This window comes from Vidua chalybeata, chromosome 21 (genome assembly GCF_026979565.1).
Source record: "Vidua chalybeata isolate OUT-0048 chromosome 21, bVidCha1 merged haplotype, whole genome shotgun sequence".
Classification (NCBI taxonomy): domain Eukaryota; kingdom Metazoa; phylum Chordata; class Aves; order Passeriformes; family Viduidae; genus Vidua; species Vidua chalybeata.
This window is the reverse complement of record NC_071550.1, coordinates 8,527,919-8,548,615: the sequence shown is the minus strand read 5'-3', so window position 1 is coordinate 8,548,615 and position 20,697 is coordinate 8,527,919. Positions and strand designations below refer to the sequence as shown.

The 20,697-nt window shown below is 46.0% G+C and overlaps 1 protein-coding gene and 1 long non-coding RNA gene across 7 annotated transcripts in view; one reads left to right on the top strand and one right to left on the bottom strand.

Annotated features, from left to right (window-relative positions):
• TNC (tenascin C) overlaps positions 1 to 20,697 on the bottom strand; it is a 72,004-nt gene that overhangs the window by 43,275 nt on the left and 8,032 nt on the right. For 5 of the 6 annotated variants that reach the window (XM_053961928.1, XM_053961931.1, XM_053961930.1 and 2 more), the window contains exons 2-4: positions 3,998 to 4,590; positions 1,825 to 3,045; positions 287 to 550 (exon numbers count right to left, since the gene is read on the bottom strand). In XM_053961928.1, the coding sequence (XP_053817903.1) occupies positions 287 to 550; positions 1,825 to 3,045; positions 3,998 to 4,460 (1,948 nt within the window). In that variant the 5' untranslated portion in view covers positions 4,461 to 4,590. Of the gene's footprint in view, positions 1 to 286; positions 551 to 1,824; positions 3,046 to 3,997; positions 6,212 to 20,697 lie in introns of those variants that run through there. The other variant, XM_053961929.1, reaches the window with a different exon arrangement.
• Positions 6,846 to 12,966, top strand: LOC128798434 (uncharacterized). Its single transcript, XR_008434423.1, has 3 exons — positions 6,846 to 7,774; positions 8,143 to 8,207; positions 10,754 to 12,966. It is a non-coding gene; the product is annotated as an uncharacterized LOC128798434 (long non-coding RNA).

Genomic DNA, 20,697 nt, shown 5'->3' with positions numbered 1-20,697 from the left:
GTCCCTGGTATTGGAAAAAATTAGAAAATGGAAGTGCAGAGGGCTGTTTTTTCCAGGCCAACATTTGAATTGGAAGTAGAAAATACAAAAGAAATGATATCTCAAAAATGGAATGTAAATCAATACATCTGAACTGAAAATAAAAAATGCAGAATAAATACCCCCAAGAAAGGGATGCAGTCAACGCATACGAAGTGAAAACAGAAAATACAAAATAATCAACACTCCAAAAGAGAGATGCAAATGGAGTAGACAAAAGGATGAATGCAGGGAATATTAAACTCACATGTGGCTACCCTGGCGCTGACTGGAATACTCTTCTTGTTTTTCAGGATTGCAAAGACACGGATAAAGTACTCCACCCCCGGCTCCAGCTCGTGGATGGTGGCAGCTGTGTGGTTTCCTGGCACGGTGAACTGCATGTCCAAGCCCCCACTGCTGGTGGGGACGTAGGTGATGAGGTACTCGTTGACCAGGTTCTCGTGCTTCCACTCCAGATTGACAGTTTTATCTGTCACATTGGTCACAGTCAGCTCAGTTGGAGGAGACACTGGGAGTGAGGGTGGAAAAAAAAAGTCAAACGAAAGTTATAAGAAGTTCTCAAGGCTCAGGAAATAATGACTTGCCCAGTTTCACATTTTCCCAGGAGCGGTTCCTAAGGCTCATCTCACACACAGGGAATGGGGAAGGCATGTCCCACAAATTAGCTGCTGAGGAAAGGAATGCTCAGCTGATGGAGACTACAGACATTTCCAGAAGCCGTGGGCCAATTTCTGCTCTCACACTTGCACACAACCTCTGGCTGACTGTGTTCCAGCTGCTCCTCTCATGGCTGCAGCACAAGACAGCTATAGCTGGGTCCCGAGGGATTCATATGTTTAATTCAACTGCCAGCAGCATGTGATTGTAGAGCTAGAAGTCCTGGGATTCGCACAGATTTTCCAAAGTAAAATAAAACATTATAATTTGAGTAATTACTTGCAATAGATCTGCCTGTGCAAGATCACAAAGTGGAGTTTAGGCACCTTCCAGAAGGAGGAGATGAACGATGGGAATTTCTTTTAAAGGGTATTCATTGTTTTTTATAGTGTTCCCAACCCCAAAGTACTCTTTGATTACCAAAATTTAGTTTCATAATTTCTCTCCCAGGATCTACTAAAGAAAACGACCTCATTTACAGTGTATTGCCTGTCATTATCAGGCTGCCAAAATTTTCTATCAATTTCCATAGAATCAGTGGTCCTGGGAAACCAAGCATGTGACTTTATAGCTAAGTTTCCACTCCAGCTGATCCCACGATTTTCCTCTAAACTTCTGTGAGATCTAATATACACACATCCATATATATATATACACATATATGCATATATATATACAGATATATAAATTCACACACACGTGTGGAGAAGACTCTGGAACATTTCCCTTTTCTCCTTAGCTAGAACAGCTTCTTCCAGCTTTTTTTTCTAGCATCAAGAGGTACTGTGAGAAACTGAAGGGTCATGGTGACAAATCCCAGCCAGTGCTGGCTACAGCACCAGTGACATTGTGGTGGGAGCAGAAATGGAGGTGACAAAGGCACTGCAATACCATCAGCAGCCTGTTGTGCTGGTGACCACCAAAAGTCACCAGAAACTGCTACATTACTTAGCTCTGATATTTCAGGATGTCAAGAGCTACAGGTGTTATTGCATCTCTGATCCTGCTGTTTGGACTATGTTGGAAAAGCAGCAACAGAGCCCAGCTCTGTGAAAAATCTTTGTGGAGTGTCCATGGCTGTTGGCTGGCCCAAGGAGAAGCAGTTCAGAGGGACGCTGCACCTACCATCGGAGCAGTCATCCCCGATGTAGCCATCCTCGCAGACACAGCGCCCATCCACGCAGCGCCCCGCGTTGTTGCAGTCGTTGGGGCAGGAGCGTTCCCAGCAGTCCTCACCCACGAAGCCCTCGTGGCACACGCAGCGCCCGTCGATGCAGCGCCCACGCCCGTGGCAGTTGTTGGGGCAGGCCAGCTCGCCGCAGTCGTCGCCCGTGAAGCCGTTGTCACACTCGCAGCGCCCCTCCACGCAGCGCCCGCGGTTGTGGCAGTCATTGGGGCAGCGCAGCTCGGCGCAGTCCTCGCCCGTGTACCCCTCATCGCACACGCACTGCCCGTTGACACACAGCCCACGGTTGTGGCAGTCGTTGGGACACCGCAGCTGGCCGCAGTCATCCCCGGTGAAGCCCTCGTGGCACACGCACTGCCCGTTCTCGCAGCGCCCGCGGTTGTGGCAGTCGTTGGGGCACCGCAGCTCCCCGCAGTCCTCCCCGATGAACCCCTCGTGGCACACGCACTGCCCGTTCTCGCAGCGCCCGCGGTTGTGGCAGTCGTTGGGGCACCGCAGCTCCGCACAGTCCTCACCCAGGTACCCCTCGTGGCACACGCAGCGCCCGCCCACGCAGCGCCCGCGGTTGTGGCAGTCGTTGGGGCACCTCCTCTCGCTGCAGTCGTCGCCCACAAAGCCCTCGTAGCACACGCACAGCCCGTTCTCGCAGCGCCCGTTGCCGTGGCAGTCGTTGGGGCAGGTGAGCTCCCCGCAGTCCTCGCCGGTGAAGCCCTCCTCGCAGAAGCAGGTGCCGTTCACGCAGCGCCCGCGGTCGAAGCAGTCGTTGGGGCAGATGAGCTCGCTGCAGTCCTCGCCGGTGTAGCCCTCGTCGCACACGCACTCGCTGTCCACGCAGCGCCCGCGGCCGTGGCAGTTGTGGGGGCACAGGGGCACGCTGCAGTCGTCACCCACAAAGCCCTCGTGGCACAGGCATTGCCCGCCCACGCAGCGCCCGTGGGCGCCGCAGCCCTGGGGGCAGAGCTCCTGGCTGCAGTCCGGGCCGGTGTAGCCCTCGAAGCACACGCACAGCCCGTCCACGCACTTGCCCTGGTCGTTGCAGTCGGAGGGACACGAGGCCTGGCTGCAGTTGGGGCCCTTCCAGCCGGGCTCGCAGACGCAGCCGCAGATCTCGATGCTGTAGTTGCCGTGCCCGCTGCAATAGGGCGTGGTGTCCAGGCGACCTGTACCAACGATCCCAAAATTCATTACCCCCAATGGCACTAGGATGCCTTAGGCCAGCATGGCACATATGACCCAAAAGGGCTCTGATTTTCCTAGTTCCCTACAGGACATTGGTTTTTCAAGTTTTTAAATGATAATATCTATTTCTTTCTCCAGCCAGATTTACTTTACCAGGAAAGCTTTAATTCGCTCTAATGCCAGGGAAGATCCCCTGCCAACGACTTGGTAATTGAGTATGCTGGATTCCTCCTCCCTTCTCAAAATCCTCTCCCACTGACTGAGCAGCTTTCCTGACTGCTTCATTAGGGCATGCACGATGGAACATCGTTCATCCATTCACCCCAGAACACAAAAAGTCAGGCAGCACATTGTGTCATGAGCTGTGTCAGCAACTAGGACGCTGATCTGAGCTCAGAGGGACACATCACTCTGAAGAAGACTTGTATTTCTTCTCTTATATGACCAACCCCGTCCCTCAATTTAAAAATCAACCAGACAGACACAATTTTTCCCTCTTCTGTAACTATTTGTGCTTGTATATTGCCTTATATCCTGCTGTATTTTTATTGGTCTCTACTAAAGAAAACTTGGAAGCGAAAATGGTTACATTGGCAGCTTCCTCAAGGGGACAAAAAGTGGAGCCAAGAGCTTGGACTGTGAGTTTTAATCTTAACTCCGACACAGATTTACCATGTCCAAGTGCTGTCCATGCTCAATGCCACAGCTACAAAGGGTCCCAGGTCAACTCCTGACCCACAGATCCGTAATGCTGTGGAACTGTGAATGAATGTACCTTGCACGCTGGCCAAACACATTCCCAGTTTTGATTATGTTTCAAATGTAAGAGGTTGACTTGTGCTCATTCTTGAAAGAGATTGGAGTATCACTCTAAACCACATCTAAAGCCAGCACAAGAATTTCCCCCAGGAGCAGCTTCCTAGCCTGCCTTACCTTCTACTGCCTGGGAATTAGGACAGCATCCAGCCCCGCTGGCACACTGCTCCCGCAGGGAGGAGACCAGCCCCTCCAGCTCTTCTAGTCTGCTCAGCAGATCCTTAATGTCTGGGGCAGCTGCACAGCCACAAGCCCGGCGGGGAATGTTAATCCTGTGAGTGAAGACAATCTGGTTCCCCTCATTCACCGTGTGCTCCTCGTAGTTCTTGACAGGCTCAATTTCCGCCTTCAGGTCAGCGTCGCCGCTCGCCGTGTCCAGGTCCACGGAGCAGAGGGAGCCAACGGGCAGCTTAATGTTGTAGACATGGTTGAAAACCACAGGCTGGTTATCCTCTGGCAAGGTCACGTTCAGCCCAGTCTCCCTCTTCTGCCGGATAATTCTCTTGATGAGTCCTGCAGTGACGTGCTGGGACAGCAAAGCGAGGAAGGCACAAGCCAAGACCCGGCTGGGGAGTCCCATTGTGGTGCCCGGTTCCCTTTTGAGGCTGAGAGAGTCTTAGGTCTGCTTGGCCTTTGTAATCTGCAGCAGAAACTGGAGAGCCAGGCCAAACCAAGCTGGAGATCCTTTTCTTTCCAGGTGCGTTTGTTCCCTGAAAGAAGAAGGAGCAGTGTAAGGGATTAACAGGAGCTACACAACCTAGCAAAGTTGTGACACTGCTTGTGTGCTGCATCCTCAGAGAACAGGACCATCACAATTCACCCAAGCTGCTGAGCTTGCCCTGATGTATAATAACAGTGGTTTTCCTGGATCTCAGTGTGATTCTGAAGGAAATGTCACCTGACATGAAGAAAACTGCCGTTATTTGCAGTTTAGAGCAAATACAGTGGGTTGTAGAAAGTTTAACTGCCTCAAGCAGAAGACTGGGGAAAGATGGCTCCTGAGTCTCAGCTCAACTGAAAACAGAGGTAGATAAAACATATATGTGTTCTGTTATGATTTAACCAATATTAAATTCTGTATTTCCTTCACCCTCCACTGCTTGAAGGCTGCTCAAGATTGGACCATGCAAGAAACTCGAGGCATTGTCAAAAGGTGCATCAGCACCACCAAGCTCATTCTAGCCCTTTTCTATATGTTTTAAATTACTCCAAGATTGCTGTGGAATCTGAGCTCCGGGGCTTGTAGCTCCATAGTAAGTTCTACTATATGATGATTTATCAAGAGCATGAAGATAAATGGAACTCTCTGCAGGTGGAAGGTTCTGGTGTCAGTGCTTGTATCACAGGGATGTTTTAGTATAAAAGTAGTGAGACACAAGAGAAGCAGAGATTCCAACAACAGAGACAGCAATAAAAGTCCATGTGTAAAAATGCCTTTTTAGCAGCCAATATCCCTTTCCATCAGGCAGCATTTCCCACTGTCTGATCTTTCCTCAACTATAGCACAATAACTCGTGTACAGTTACAAGCACCTGGCTGGGCTCTACAGCTCCTCCTGAAACTCATTCCTTTCAATTAGCTCCACTATTTCCTCTTCCTCCTCAGTCTGTGCATGTTCCTTTTCAATGGAGTGAGCCAGAAGAGTGGAAAGACATCCACTGACTTCCATGCAGGATCAGCCCCTCAGCACGTAGAGTGAGGAGCCAAAGCAGTAATGGACTGCCTGAACAAGCACACCTAATAAATGTCATCTCAGCGTTTGTTTTCCTTCCCACTCCCTGAAGAGCTTGGTTTAATGGTTAGATCAGTGACTGTGCTTTCAGTGGTTGCAAGCTATGAAATGCCAGTAATGGAGGAAACAGCAATTTATTCTCTAAACATCATAGTTTTGATGCTAATTTATTTGTCAGATGAGAGACCAGCCTCTTCCACCCTTCTGATTTCCCCAAAGTGGAGGGATTGTTTTGCCCATGTTATCCCAGCTGCTTTTGTGAGGGAATGGCAATAACACATCAGACACTTCACTGAAGTTTAGTGGGTTTTTTAGGGAATGTAGAGCTCACAAAGGGCAAACTTCACCTCTTTTTACTGGGGAATAAATCAGAAGTAAACAAGCAGCAGGGAAGGCTTTTTCCTTGTTACGGAAAACCATTCAGCTTTAAGGCATTTCTAACACTTACCCCATTTGCTCAAATACTTCTGCAAGCCCTGCCTGCACCAGAAGAGATCACAAGGTTATTAATAAAGAATAATAGAGACAGACATGATCCACCTCCCATTTCTGACTCAATCCCTAAACTGGGTTGCCAGTTCATGAAATGTGTTCACGACTGTATTTGAAGTGGGATTTTAGTCTCAAGCACTCCTACTTGGGCTTTGCAAAGTGCTTCCCATGCAGTTCCATGTGCTGCTATGCACCTTTTGCCCCAGGAAAAAGTCATACAGCTAAAACTGGTGCCTAACCCTCAAGCAGTCATTGAAGGGACAGGCTGCTTGACAGATGGATCACCAATGGGAAATGGAACAAACTGGAGGCAGCTCTGCATCTCATTCTCACTGAATTATAGTGAAAGTTGAGCATCCATTTCCTTATGGCTTCTGTAAACCCCAAACCACAGGAAAACGGGCCTTGCCCAAACCAAGGAAGTTGCACTTTTTTCTGCTGACCAATGTGAGTTGACAAATCATTTAATCATGGTACAAGCTGTGATTTCTTTAATATGCCTGGAAAATGACAAACCCGCTCTGGCAAGAGCCACTGTCACTGTCACCTTCACTACTAATGAAAGCCACATGAACACCAGGACTCTGAGAGGACACTTGCTGCATTAGAGGCAGCCAAACCTCTCAGCTCATAGATGATCCTGGAAGAATTAACATATCTTGGCTGACATCCTTTTGAAGTTTCTGGAGAAACATCATAGTGGTCTAGGGGCAGCATTCCATGCCTGCTCTGTGACCCCTGTGCTTTGACAGCTCGTGTGATGTCTGAACTAATTCATCCCCATCAGGTGTTCCCCATCTGCCAAGGGCCCAGCATGGTTAGCTGAGCTCCACTCCTGGACCTGACATCTACAAAACAAGACACCTTCCTCCAGTTCTTTATACATTAGCCATGGTCTTGGCTGGGAGAACAAAGAGGACATCCTTCTCTCCAACCCCAGCTCCTCAAACACATCCAAACAACAGCTCTGACCACAATCGACCACCCGGGAGCAGGAGAGAAATGGAGCCACATTAACTGCCAGGCTCTGCTGTCCCTTCATTTTCCCTCCTCTTCCCTTCAGAGCAGTTTGTGTAGATTGTATTTTAAACCTGCTTCTTGGAGAAATCCTCTTGATATTTTCTTTGCAGCATCAGCTGCTGGATTATTTAGGGCCACCTAAAAGAATTGCAGCAAAGGCAAAAAATGACCCTTCCCAGCATGAGTTTGGCCTTGTGGTCTGTAAGAGGAGCTGGGTGATGTCTGATATCTCTCAGGTACTTTGAGAGGTCTGTATGACCCAGAGTGTGTTTGTTTTTACAAATATTTTGTCTAATAGGGAACCCCTCTCATCCTAATGAGCTATGCCCTCAAGTCTTCCTGCCACCCTGACTACAAAAATCCTGGACACGATGATGTGGATGATCTGCAAAATGTTCTGCTTGTCATGCAGGACAATAAATCTGGAGCTTGTGTTCTCCCCATCTGGTCACTGGCACCTTCCCACCCTCCTTGGGCAAGAGTTATCTCCTGCTTTCCTGCTCCCTGAGGCACAACCTCAATATAAATGAGAAGGAAATGTGTTGTGGCCTCTCACACATCTTAAATATCTGATTAAAAACTAGAGATTATGAATTGAGAAGCAAATCACAGCATTTCTGCAGTACCAGCTGAGGCAAAATGAGATTCAGGTAAGAAAAGAGTTTTCTTATAAGAACATTAACTTTAAAAGTTAGATTTTAACCAAAGAGCAGAAAAGGGCTATTTCTAGAAAACACTTCTTAAAAACCTGATCACTGCCTGGTGATACACTTAATAATATGTGATGGAGGTAAGGTGGACTGTCAATAGCACAAAGGGAAGGAATAATTTTCATTTCCACTGCAGCCCTTTCATCTGAAGATCTGAAAGCATGTCACAGTCTGGCTGTCAAAAGCTGAAAAAATGTTATTAAAAAGGGTTATTTCTTTGTTTAGACATCCCCCCTTCCCCTCACCCCCTCCTGGCATCAGAACTTTTTCAGGACCTTCCATTTAATTAGAAATTTGTTTCTTAATAGGAAATTTTCAATCAATCTTGAAAAAAACCCCAGGAATCCTGACTCCTGAGGAATACTAAGCAAAGGTAATGCATGAATATTTCCCTTCCCCAAAGCCATATTTGCTGGAAAGCAGCAGGTGTGAGAAATGAAATTAATGTCTGCATGCTTTAAAGTCCTGGGGTAGCACTCCAGTCTCTCCTGAACGTTCAGGAGTGGCAGAATTGTGAGATGATTTGTGGGTATGTGGAATGATAAATATGCAGATGAGAGCCCTGTGCAATTTTAATCAAAACAGATTGCAGCAAGGAAGGGATGGAGGTGTTAAAAACTATCTCAGCTGTCCTTCCTAACGAAGGCAGAAGGCTGATTAGATTTGCTCAGACACCCTCTACATGTCATGACTTGGAAATTAGACATGAAAATGGCAGGGAAAAAAGAGAGGGGGAAAAAAGGAAACAATTCCTGTCTAAGAAGATACTTCCTACATTTCAGCAGGAGGGGATCAAATATTGTCAGCACCATATTGGATTCAAGCACATCTTGTTAAAATCTGGGTAAAATAGCAGCAGGCTGGATAGTGACAGGGAGGAAGACTCAGCTGGAGAAGAGCCAAAGCCCTCTCCAGGGAACACAACGAGAAGCATTTTGAGGTTTGTAAATTGCTAACCCCAGAACAGTTTTCTGTGATCTGTTAACTGCAGGAAGTCCATGTTTGCAGAGTTTCCACCAAGGCTTGATGCGTGTGTTCCCTGCGGCCTGGAGTGCCCAGCAGGGCACTGTGGAGGCACTGACACCACGTTATCACTGCCCCCTCTCCTCAGCTACTGCCACAAAGACAGAAATGAGCTATCCCCTGGGGATATTGATCTGACCTGGACCATTCCCTGCCTGCAGACATGGGGAATTGGGGCATTTTCTGCAAGGAATGCAAGCAGTGCTGTTCCACAGGACTCCTAAATTGAGACCATTTGCCAGAGGGCATTTTCACAAGGCAAGGTCTCAAAAGATGCAGTCTCTCAAAGGCAGAGGGCTGGGCTGGTTTTACCAAGATCCTGAGACTCCCGAGGCTCTGGGAACGTTCTCCAGAAAAAGTGGATTAAATCTGAAGTCACTTGAAATGTTCTTAAAGTAAGGAACTGGGGGGGACCTGGAAGTTTTGACATGTCAGGCCAAAACATGAACGGCTCTGACTTCATCATCTGCCACTGCTGTTTCCACACATTCATAACTGCAGAAAATAATTTTCTTTCCATTCCAATTCCAACATGGTGAAGGAATCAGCAGGGATGTTCAGTGTAGGTCAAATTACATTAAATCACAGTGGAGAGCAGAAATTTGTAACAGTCCTAAGACATCAGGCCTGAATCTTTTCAGCAGAAATGATCAAAGCCAAATTGTCGCCTTTTTTTTCCCCCACCTCTTCTTTATTTACATTGTATCCATTCTAAGGAGAGGAATTTTAAGGCAGCCGAATTTAGAGGAATTCAGAAAATCCACTGCGTTCCCCAAGGCTCCCAGAGAACATGTGTGCAAAGAAGTGTGACAATTGTTTGAACCCCAATTAGACCCCGCAGATATGAGCAGGCCCTGAGGGTGTGAAGCTCCAAAGGGAAATTTTAATAATTCAGGAATTTTATTCAAAGTCTTAAATTGGCTGCACAAAGAGGTGAAAAGGAGGTAATAACTTTCAAAGGGGACAGGAGGAAGCTGATTGCCTTTTTCTCAACGGTTCTAACAGATAATGTGCAGAGTGATAAGCAGGAATCCATCCAAGCTGCAGGTTGAGGACTTACCTTGAAGTAACAGTCAAACAACATCACTTCTACCTTCATGGGCAGGTCACAAAGAATAAACACTCTGCAAATGCTCTACAGCTTTCTAGATAAGAAATCCCACATCTGGGAAGCCCACACAAAATTATAGACCCAGGCTCGGTGACCTCCCTTTAATAAATAGCACAATGTGAAAGCGCTGAATAAAAAGCCTTTGCCACCCCACCTATGCCAGATTTTCAGGCTAAAGCTCTTCCTGGAAATGACAAAGGGAGATAAGCATTAACCAAAATGATCTGGCTGGCTGTGGGAGTGCAATGAGAGTGAAAAAGAGGGAAAAAGAAAGAAAGCCTCCTCTGGAAAAACTCCATGGAGAAAGGGGCAGAGAGGAAACAACTGGAAGGAAGTTTTAAAAGTTGTTTAACTAGAGGAGTTGAAGTGTAGGGATAAAAGTGACACAAATCCACTTTTTCAGTCACAGAAGGGACTCAGTGGTGTTCACAGCCCCACAAGAGGAGCCTCATGGCATCCACATGTGCTGGAGGAAGGAAAAGAGCCTCTTCTCTGAAAGCTTTTTTAATTATAAAGAATAAACAAAGCACACTCCTCCACTTTAAATACAGAAAACTGGGACATGGAGAGGCTGACACTGAGACTCCCAAGCTCCCCAGGAGCCTCTGACTTTTTGTTGAAGTATTTTACCCACTGCAAGCCAGAGGAAGCTGATGCAGCTTTGCTGAGTCCCACCACAGTGGTTCAAACACCTCCCAGAAGGCATTTATGGCTCTTAAAGCACATAAAAGCACATTTTCCTCTGGATGTGCCTGCCTTTGTGACTTGAATCCTTCTCATTTCAGGACAAACCAGCAGTTTGTGTTTGATGTGGGCGAGCAGCCACAGCTCAGGGCTCTGGATGCCCCCTGGAGCCACCTGTGTCCCATCTGCTGCTGGCACTGCACATTTCAGAGCAGTGGAACTCTGTGGGACTGAGGACAGACGCAACCAAGAGCACTCTGAATGCAGAGATGGGAACTGCTCTGCCCAGTTAATTCAGGATTGACTCCTGAGCTGTCACAAAGGACAGTTTTCAAGCCCAGAATGCTTCCATCATCCATTCCAAGGGCTTTGCCCATGCCACTGGAATTAGTCATAAAAACAAGAGGAATTTTAGATTATCTTAAATCCTATGAGAGGTCCTGTGATCACCTCAGACTCTTTCAAAGAACTGCAATTAAAACAATTCATGGATACTTTTTGCCCCGTGCAGCCCCTGAGATCCTGCATTAAATATCACTCAGCTGAACTCTTCAGTCCAGCTCAGTTGTCACCTTTGGCCCTTAGATGATGTTCCTGTTTTGGGGAAGCTGTAGGGTCTCTGGTTCACAGATCCTACTGCACACCATCTTGAAATAAAACAACTTGGATGCATTTTAACCTCCACCCATTCTACCTTGGCTGGAAAGCAGCACTGCCAGGGCTTTGCCAGGGCTGTTTTGGAAGGAATTTTAATTAATTGCTTTGTGTACAATTTAGAATTTAGCAAAGGCTCATATTTCAAAGCCATCAGCATGACAGTGCCACAAAGGGGAAGGAGAAATAATCCACTGAAGCCAACATCCATAAAATGTGAAGGAGCTCTGGTAAATTCTGAATGATAAGCATAAAAGGAGACCCATGAGAGACTAAACCTTCTGTTGTACAGTTACTGTTTTGAGGTAAATTAGCATGATTATTACATTATAAACTACTTTTGTTTCAGAAGTTTTGTCCTCTTAGCCATGGAAAATCTCTCCAGGTCTATCCTTGTTCAGGATCTCAGAGAGAGAACAGAACTTTCCAAACTAAACAATGAGTTTGGCTCTTTTTCAAAGCAGAGTAAAAATTCAGGGAGGTGGTCTTATTCCAGTATCAGTGGAATAAACTTTGGTCAATGAAATATTGAATATATTGAGCAAATCTCATCAATTAAATGGAAAACTAAGTCAGCTGGCAGAGATACAGCTGGTAGAAAATGACTGCTGAAAACATGCAATAATTAAAGAGAAGTGAAAAACAGATTATGTGATGAGGTGCCTGCTAAAACAGGATATGGAACCCAGCAATCAAGAGGTGCCTTCCAGTTTCTGGGTCCTACAGACGTTGCTGATTTATGATTCTTAGGAATTACCTGGCTGATGATGAGACAAGCAAAGAAATGCTGCCTGAACATACCATTGCTATTGCTATTCCATCAGAAGCAAAGGAGCAAGAGCTCAGGGGAGAGCCAGGAATGTGGGAATGGCACCAAGTTGGGACTTGGGAGAGCTGAGATCATCCCTCACTTCTGCCATTTCAGCCCAGTCAATTCTCACCCTGATTTCTAAGAAGTCTAAACAAAGTACAAATAACTAAACTTCCTAATTCTATGTTTCCAACTGCTCTAGAAAGATTCTTCAGTTTACCCTGAATAAAAAGGCTTCCTCTGCTCTCAATTTTTCTGCATAAACTCTATGCTCTTCATGCTAGAATGTCTTAATTCTTTTAATATACCACCTGCATTAGAGGTAGCCCCAAGTGTGTTAAATAAGAGGAGCCAAGTGCCTACAGCTCTTATTAAGGTTTAATCACAGCCACCCTCTAAATAGGTCACAGGTGGGGACAAGATTGGTGGTGAAAAGGACAAGAGAGAACTTGGGAAATGGTACAACCTGGCAGGAGCAGAGCTGCTCTGGCACCACCACCGTGGTGTTTAGGGTAGTACTTACTCTTCAGGCCAATTATTTGTAGAATAAATTCAAACCTCTAGGATTTGCAACATCTCTCCCCAACAGGTATCCCAAGCACGATGAAGAATTCACATTTACAGGAGCAAAGCCCAAGGAAATGGCATCTGCTGAGCCCTGTGATATCCCAGCTTGCCTTGGCTCGTGTCAGAGCCTTGCAGCTATTTAAGCTGTTGTTTAAATGAGAAGCATCCAATGTGGCATTATGTAATAATTATATATAGGCAGCCAGCCTCAGGAAGAGACCACACTAAAAACAGGAATCCAAAGCTCTTAACTCATTTTTGGTACCACCAGATTTAATAAAATTATCTACATTAAAAATGAGTGACGATAATTGCTGAGTGACTTAGAAACATGGTGCAGAACTAATCAGACCACACTCGTAATGGTGTTTAATCTTTCATGTAATTTCCTGCTAAATGTGCATAATTAGAAACAAATAAATGATACATCTCAGTGTGAGCCACAGATGTGCTGCCTTCCAGCATGGTTATGAGCTCCTGACTAGGGATAATGGGGCTTAAACCAGGTCTCCAGCTTGGGACTTGACAGTGATGCCTCAGGTTTTAGATTTTCTATTTTTCACATTCTGAGCTGCCTTAGTCTGTGGGTCTGGGCTTCACATGAGGGGATGGTGAGCTCTGTGCACAGAGCAGGGACACAAAACAATTCCTGCTCCAGCTGGGCACCAAGGACAAATGATCCAAAGCTCAGGCCCAGGAGCACAAACAGCGTGGGCTGGAGAGAGAAAAACAAGCAGGATGGGAGTGCCTGGGCTAAAGCTGGAATGGGACAATGAACTGCAAGGTGCAAATGGAGCAGAGCTGATCCCAGTGAGAGCCCCCGGGAGCGCTCGTGCATTTTGGGACCATTTTGGTTCCTCTTGGGTGCAGCCCTGGCTGGGCTCTGGTGCTGCCCAAGGTGGATCCATGGAGGCCTTTGAATAAATCCCTGCTTTATTCTTTAGCTCTGCCCAGTCTCTGTCCTAGGGCAGCCCTCTCAAGATATCAACAAAATATTGCCTTTTGGTTCATTTTACTTCAAGAACTGCAGGAATCCTTCCTGCATTTCCTTGGAGACCTTGCTCAGCAAAAGCGTGCCAGGATGGGGAGCTGCTCACCACATCCTCCTCTTCATCACAGGGGCAACAGGAGCTAAGTCTTGCCATCCAGACCGAGATCCCAAAGCACCTGGCTGGAGACCCGCCAGCAGGGAGGAGACCACCAGAGCTCTGTTGAGAGCTCCCGGACACCACAATGGTGTCACTTCTCATCCATCAGGGAGGGATTTGTGCCACCTTTTGGCAGAGGGGGAGGTTGGGGAGTGCTGTGTGTGACCCCACAGAGCCGTTCCCAGCTGCCAGGGCTCCGAACATCCAACAAAACCCCGACACACAAAGGGAGCTGGGAGTGAAAACCAGCCCTGCTCCATGAGTGCATCCCCGTGCCAGGGCTGGCTGCCCCAGCAGGGCAGCGGCCCAAAGGCAGCTCCAGCCAGCAGGGCAGGCTGTTTGGGAGCAGAAAATCTGAATTTCCATACGTGTTTCGTCCCAGACACTGAGGAGGACATTGGCAAAGTGTATGCCCGGCCAAGGGGAGGTGGATAAAGCACTTCCCTGCAAAGGTTTATTTTGGGTGTGCTGGAGGCTGAATTCCTGTGCTGGAGTAATCCTGGGGATGAGGTCATGTGTTCCCTGAAGGGGCTGCTTTGTAGCCTGTGTTAGTTAGCAACGCTTTTTCTCTTATCAAGCATCTGATTAAACTCACAAAAGAAGGATCTTTAAAAAAAAACAGGCTCAGGCAGAATCGAGAAGTGAATAAATAAATTGATTTTTTTTTTTTTTTCCCCGACAGGAATAGTGGAGAGGAATAAGATGGGAAAGGGGGATAAGACAGGGTTTCCTTTTTCTGAGATGACAGAACAAAGATCTTAATCTATTTTCAAGGTTTCTACAGAGCCTGCCCTGTGGCAGACACCAGTTACACCCATCCTTGTGGCAAATGTCACCTGGGAGGGTCACAATGCAGCACCCAAACAGCACAAACCATCCCAAACCTCTCCCTGCCAGAGTGATCCAGCACTCACCTTCTGCAGCCGTGAAACCCTTCACCAGAACTGGGCTTTTGTTCCATTATGGAGAAGGTAAACTGAAATTGGACTCCAATTTTTATTTGACTTGAAGAAAGACTTGGCTGATTTGCACTGATCTCTCTGTAAGCACTCAAGGATATTTATAAATTATATCTCCTGTACTTATTAGAATGACAGTATTTCAAATCAGTTATTTGGTGGCATCAGTGGTCCCCTATATTAGAAGAAAATATTTCTCTTTGTTCCTCTCATTTTGTATAATTTCATTCAGTATTTCCCTCCATTGTCCTCTCCATTGGATGTCCAAAAAAAAAAAAAAAGAAAGTGTAAAAGTTGTCTCTATAAAAGAACTGGAGCCAAGCGATGATAAATGAACAGGTACAACTGCTTGAAAGTTTTTCACAACACATATTTGGTCATTGAAAGGTGCCATTTTTCATTTGATTCTGAAGACTCAGCAAGAAGGAAACTAAGAGGGAGTCAGCAGCATTTCAGGCGTTCCTATTCTTGAGAAAAAAATTCCCTGACAAATCTTTTTTGTAAACCTTTGAAACCAGTAATGGCTTGCTTTGTACCAAATGGCCTGTTGGAAAGAATAACCACCTCAATCATTTCTTCAAAGGATTCCTGCTCCTTTTTCTAATAGAAGCCGGAGCAGCCTGGCCTTCAATTACTAAGTGAAAATTTATCAAAGTGAACCCACAGTGCTCGTGCTCTCCTGCACCCCAGGACAGAAAAAAGAGAATTAATTTCATGATCACTCCCACCTTGAAAAGCTCAGAGTTGTGCCCATCAGGGAGCAAAACACGTCAGTGCATCTTCAAATGCCAAACTGAATTTTCAGGCAGCAAAATACTTCAAAAATACTGGTCCAGGAGCCAGAGGGCTCCTTATTGCTGGCTGCTGTGCCCAATTACCTTCAGCTTGTTACCATCTCCAAGCACAGGGATTCTCCTTTTCCCAAGACAAATTCTGCTTGTTTCCCACCAAAGGGTTGTAACTATGGATAAATAACACTTTCCTGCCCCCCAGGATGTTTGGCTGGGAGTCAGCTTGGCTCGAGATGTAAAACAAACAGCTTGGAAGAGTGGGCAAAGAGAAGGGAGCAGAGCTGGGGAGGGGCAGCAGAGGAGACAGACACTGAGATTTCTCAGGTTTGGGATTTGCTGGTGCTGCTCTGGTGTCTTAGACAGCTCCACTTCCCCTTTGCCTCCAAAACATGTTAGACCAGCTGGTGGATTTGACCCGTTGGCACTACAGGATTCACAGCAGCTAAAAATATGTCTGTGTATTATGTTTTTAAAAATCCTGTTTTTGTGGAGGCAAAAAAAAGGGATAAGAGCATGCAAAAAGGATGCTGCTGAATGAGTACAAGGGAGTAATGCAGCCTGGAGTAGATTGGCTGAAGTAATGTCTCACTCATGGTTTATGTTGCTCTTTCTTAGAGGTGCAAAGCCCAGGAAATGAAAAAGCTGCATCTATAAAAAGCAAAGGGTTTTTCTTACGAATTAGATCTATTCCCTTTAGGATGTGAGGAGGTGAAACTCTAAATGCTGAGCTGGAAAAGCCGAACAAAAGCTCATTTGGAGTAATCTTATTTTTCAGAATATATTTCAGCTAACATTTCCCACAGTGGCACACATGTGGGTGTGATTTTGATCCTGGTTCTCATGCAGCATAAGGAAAGGAACAAATTCCTTCTGGATTTGTCCTGCAGGGACCTGTGGAAGGTGATGGACAGGAAAGGGGACAGAGCTCACCTGTGCTTTACCACAGAATCTTGGCTTGTGGTGCTGTGACCTTTCTGGAGAAGATAAAATCCCCTTTATGGAATCTGGGAATACAAATTGCCAGATTGGTTTACCAGGGAGTCTGCTGAATGACGGGGAAATCTAAATTGGAATAAAGTTTGAGGTGAACCAATAGGGCAGCCAAGGAATACGTTCACTTTGGAATTAGAGTTTAGTGGAATGGAGAGGAACAGAATTAAGGTGTCTTTGCAAAGTGGGAATGAACAGATCTCCCAATTAATGGATTCCCCAGGCTTGGAAAAACTACATCTCAACAATAAAGGTTGAGATAAAACCTGCCTGACTGAGGGTCTGCCATCCCCAAGTCTTTTCCATAACAAGAGAAAGGGACCCATGTGATTGCCACAAAACCTTGTGCTCTCAGCAGAGATTCCAGAAAGTGCCCACAACCTTGGGGTTAAAGGTGTGGTCCCATGGTTAGGACTGAGGACTGAAACTTGGGCATCCTGCTCTGAAATGATTTCATAAATCATCTGCTGTGCCTCTGTTTAACCTCTGGTAAAAGCTCACAGGGGCAATGTGTGTCCCTGTGAATTAAGTATTCCAAGGACCTCACAGGAAAGGTGCTGTTAAATCCTCATTTCCATAATTCAACATCTTCCTGAGGAGTACTGTGAAGTTGTCAGAAAATACATCATTAAAAAGCAAAGACCTGGAGTGTTATCCCTGCAGTGTAGGAGAGAAAGGGGAAATCTGCAGAGCTGCCCCAGCCCTGGCCCAGCACAGGCAGGAGCTGGAGCTGCTGCAGAGATCCAGAGCAGGCACCAGGGGATCAGAGGGAATGGATGCAGCTCTGCTGGGAGGGAAGGCTGGCACAGCTGGCATTGTTCACCTGGAGAGGAGAAGGTTTTGGGTAATTGCAGCTTTCCAGGACCTGAAGGAGCCAACAAGAAAGATTGAGAGAAACTTTTTACAAGGGCTTGGAGTGCCAGGACAAGGGGGAATGTATTTAGACTGACAGAGGACAGGGTGAAATGGGATATTGGGAAGGAATTCTTCCCTGTGAGAGTGGTGAGGCCCTGGCACAGGTGCCCAGAGCAGCTGTGGCTGCCCCTGGATCCCTGGCAGTGCCCAAGGCCAGGTTGGACAGGGCTGGGAGCAGCCTGGGACAGTGGAAGGTGTCCCTGCCCATGGCAGGCGTGGTAGAATGGGATGAGTTTTAAGGTCCATTTCAAACTAAGCCATTCTGTTGTTGTTTGATTCTCTGAAATCTTTTGCTCTGAAGAAGAAAGTCTGACCAGATGTGCAGCACAAATGCACAGAGCCACAGGAGTGTCTGAAATTCTGGGGTAATAATAGAAAACTGCAGCCTTACTCAGAAGCCCAGAGGTTGTGCCAGGCCAATTACCAGAATGAGAAGATGAATCTATGGAAATAAATTGTAAGGTTACCAAAACCCACAGAGAAAGACACCAGAGAATTTGAGAAAAATCTGTAACTGACCCAAAATGCACGGGTCCAGCTCATTCTCTTACATCAATTGAAGGTCCTTTCATCTCTGGAAATTTTATGGGATCAGAGGGATCATTCCCACACATGTGCACGATCCTCCTGCACCTTGGTGTGCCAATGTTTGCTGCTGTTACACAACCCAAGTGATTCACCCCTGTGGATGGGAAGTGCAGGAGAATCCTTCATCCAGCTCTGACCACAGAAGGAATTTTACACCAGCCACAAGAAACAGCCTGGTTATTTTATAGAGCAGATCATTCAAATGTGTCACATATAAAGTAAAAAAAAGAGAAGCAGCATTACAAGAGGTAACCATGGGAGAAGTCACACCAAAGCCAGCTGGTCTAACTCACAGGGACTGGGATGAGGCACAAGTTAACAGGGAATTCAGTCTGCCCTTGGAGCTTGGTTTTTGTTAAAGGTTGGGACGCTTGAGCATCAATTTCGGGAGCTCAGAAAAGAGAAACAAAACAAGCAGGTCAGTGGGGAGCTCTGGAGCTGCATTCAGGCTCCTGGCAGGGGGCACAGCAATCAGCCAAGTGGAGCAATTTGCTACAAACTCGGGAGAGGGGGAAAAAAAAGCCATCTGCTAAATACTTTTTTCTCACATCTGCAAAGAAACTTCTGTTCTTGCTGTAGCTGTCAGAGAGGGAAGAAAAAGCCCATGGCTGATACAGCCTGGACAAAAACTGTGGATTAGAAACAGCAGGGCACACCAGCGATGGGAACAGCAAAGACAACAATGGATTCAGAAAAACTGGCGCCGTTCTAAAAACAGAAGCAGGGCTGTAGAAATGGGTCACATCCGAGGGACTCGTGGAAAGCAGAGTGGATGGGCCACACCTTCCTTTTGCCTGGTTTTCATCACCTGGCTATCATGGCCAGACACATATCCTAAATGCAGCTACTGAAAAGGGAATACCTTTCTCACACCTTTGCATGTGGGCTTGAGTTCAGAGCAGCAATTCTTGGCACTTCTGCTGGAAATGTTTTTCCACTCTAGGACTGATTTACAAATATAAAGAATTACTTAGTCCTTCACTGTTCTATGAATCATGTGTACTACTAATCTCATAGCTGGGTAAATAAACCAGGAGTGTATTAAGGCCACATTTATAGATGGAGAGTGTGCTGCAGCTTCCTTATCCTTCATATGAAGTTATGTGCTAAGCATTTTCAAAACCAGGGCTGCAGAAACACCTGGTTACTGCCTGAACCCCCTGTTTGCATTTCCAGCACAGGAGTGACTTTTACCCATCCCTCTCTGAGGACACAAGCAGAACTCTGGGCTGCTGAACAGGGAGTTGAATGCAGGCCATGGCAGAGCTGCCACAGACACAGAAGCCTCAATTAGTGCCTTTTCCAATATTAAAAAAAAAAAAAAAAAAAAAAAACCCACCAAACAAACAAAAAAAAAACTTTTCACAGCAAAAGCAGCTCCTGTGCATAACCTCCCAGCAGAAACCACTCCTGCCTCTTAAGTACGTCCTGTACCTTTTAATAAAGCCTTTGCTAATAGCAAAAGCATTTGGTTGGGCTCTTGGCTTTTCCCTGCTCACAGCAAAGACGCGGAGCTGGAAAAGATCTACGGTTTTCTAAACTTGTCTTTGGAAAGTTCCTCTGCCAAGTTACACTTTGTCAGGAGCTCATTATTTTCTGGAGGCTTTGCTTTGAAATACTTTGAGGGCTTTGCTGATGCAGTTTCAGACCATGAGGTTCATGTGCTCTCTCACATGAATCACGGCAACTCGCGTTCCTTCCACACACACAGCTCGGCTTCATTTCCAGGCCCTTCTCCACGCTGTTACTTCCAAAACCACCTATAAGTTTTCCAGAGCCCATTTCACAAAATTCTAGGTGGTTTTGGGATGAGATGGGAAGAGCAGAAATTCAAGACTTTTGAATTTTCTTCCCACTCCTTTCATGCCAAGCAGGAGTTGCTGAGAACAAAGGAGCAGCCAATCCTGGAGAAGGGAACTTGGCCATTGTAATTTGTCTCACAGATTCATGATTTAGGTAACAAACATCATCTTTTTTTTACTGATAATGAGAGGTAGGAAATAAGCCATCACTACAAACCAATAAATATAATAACAATAGGTGAAGGAATAGCTGGTCTGCTATAAAACACAGATGCCAAATTAATACATAAACCAAAAACATTGGTGAAATCTGTGCAATAGAAATAAGGATCATTTATAAGACACATAAACTACTGACATATTAAACAAATACACAGTGAATAGGCACTGAGACAGCACTGCTATGTACAGCACCTCTGAGGAAGCTGGTTTTCAAATTTCTCCTGGAGGTCAGGAGCAAGAGCTCCTGATGAGCCAAAATTCTGCTCCGCACACCCAACTCCACACTTTTCCATATTTAAAATCATTTTAGCTGAAGGAATGTCACGTACAGAAGCAAGAGAGGTGGAGTTCTTCTCTTTTAACAGCTTTGCTGTAACTAAAAGCATGAACAATTTACATTTATATTGGTCTGGAATAACTGAAAGTATTTAATTGTATGGATTGCTGCAGATGATATTGGTCAGCAGGCAGCAGGGTACTTTCAGAATCCATTATGAATATTTGCATGTGCTTTATAATTTTACTTTGATTTAACCATATACTTATTGAAGCAATAAAAATGACTCAGAACTCAGCCATAAAAGCCTGCACTATTCCT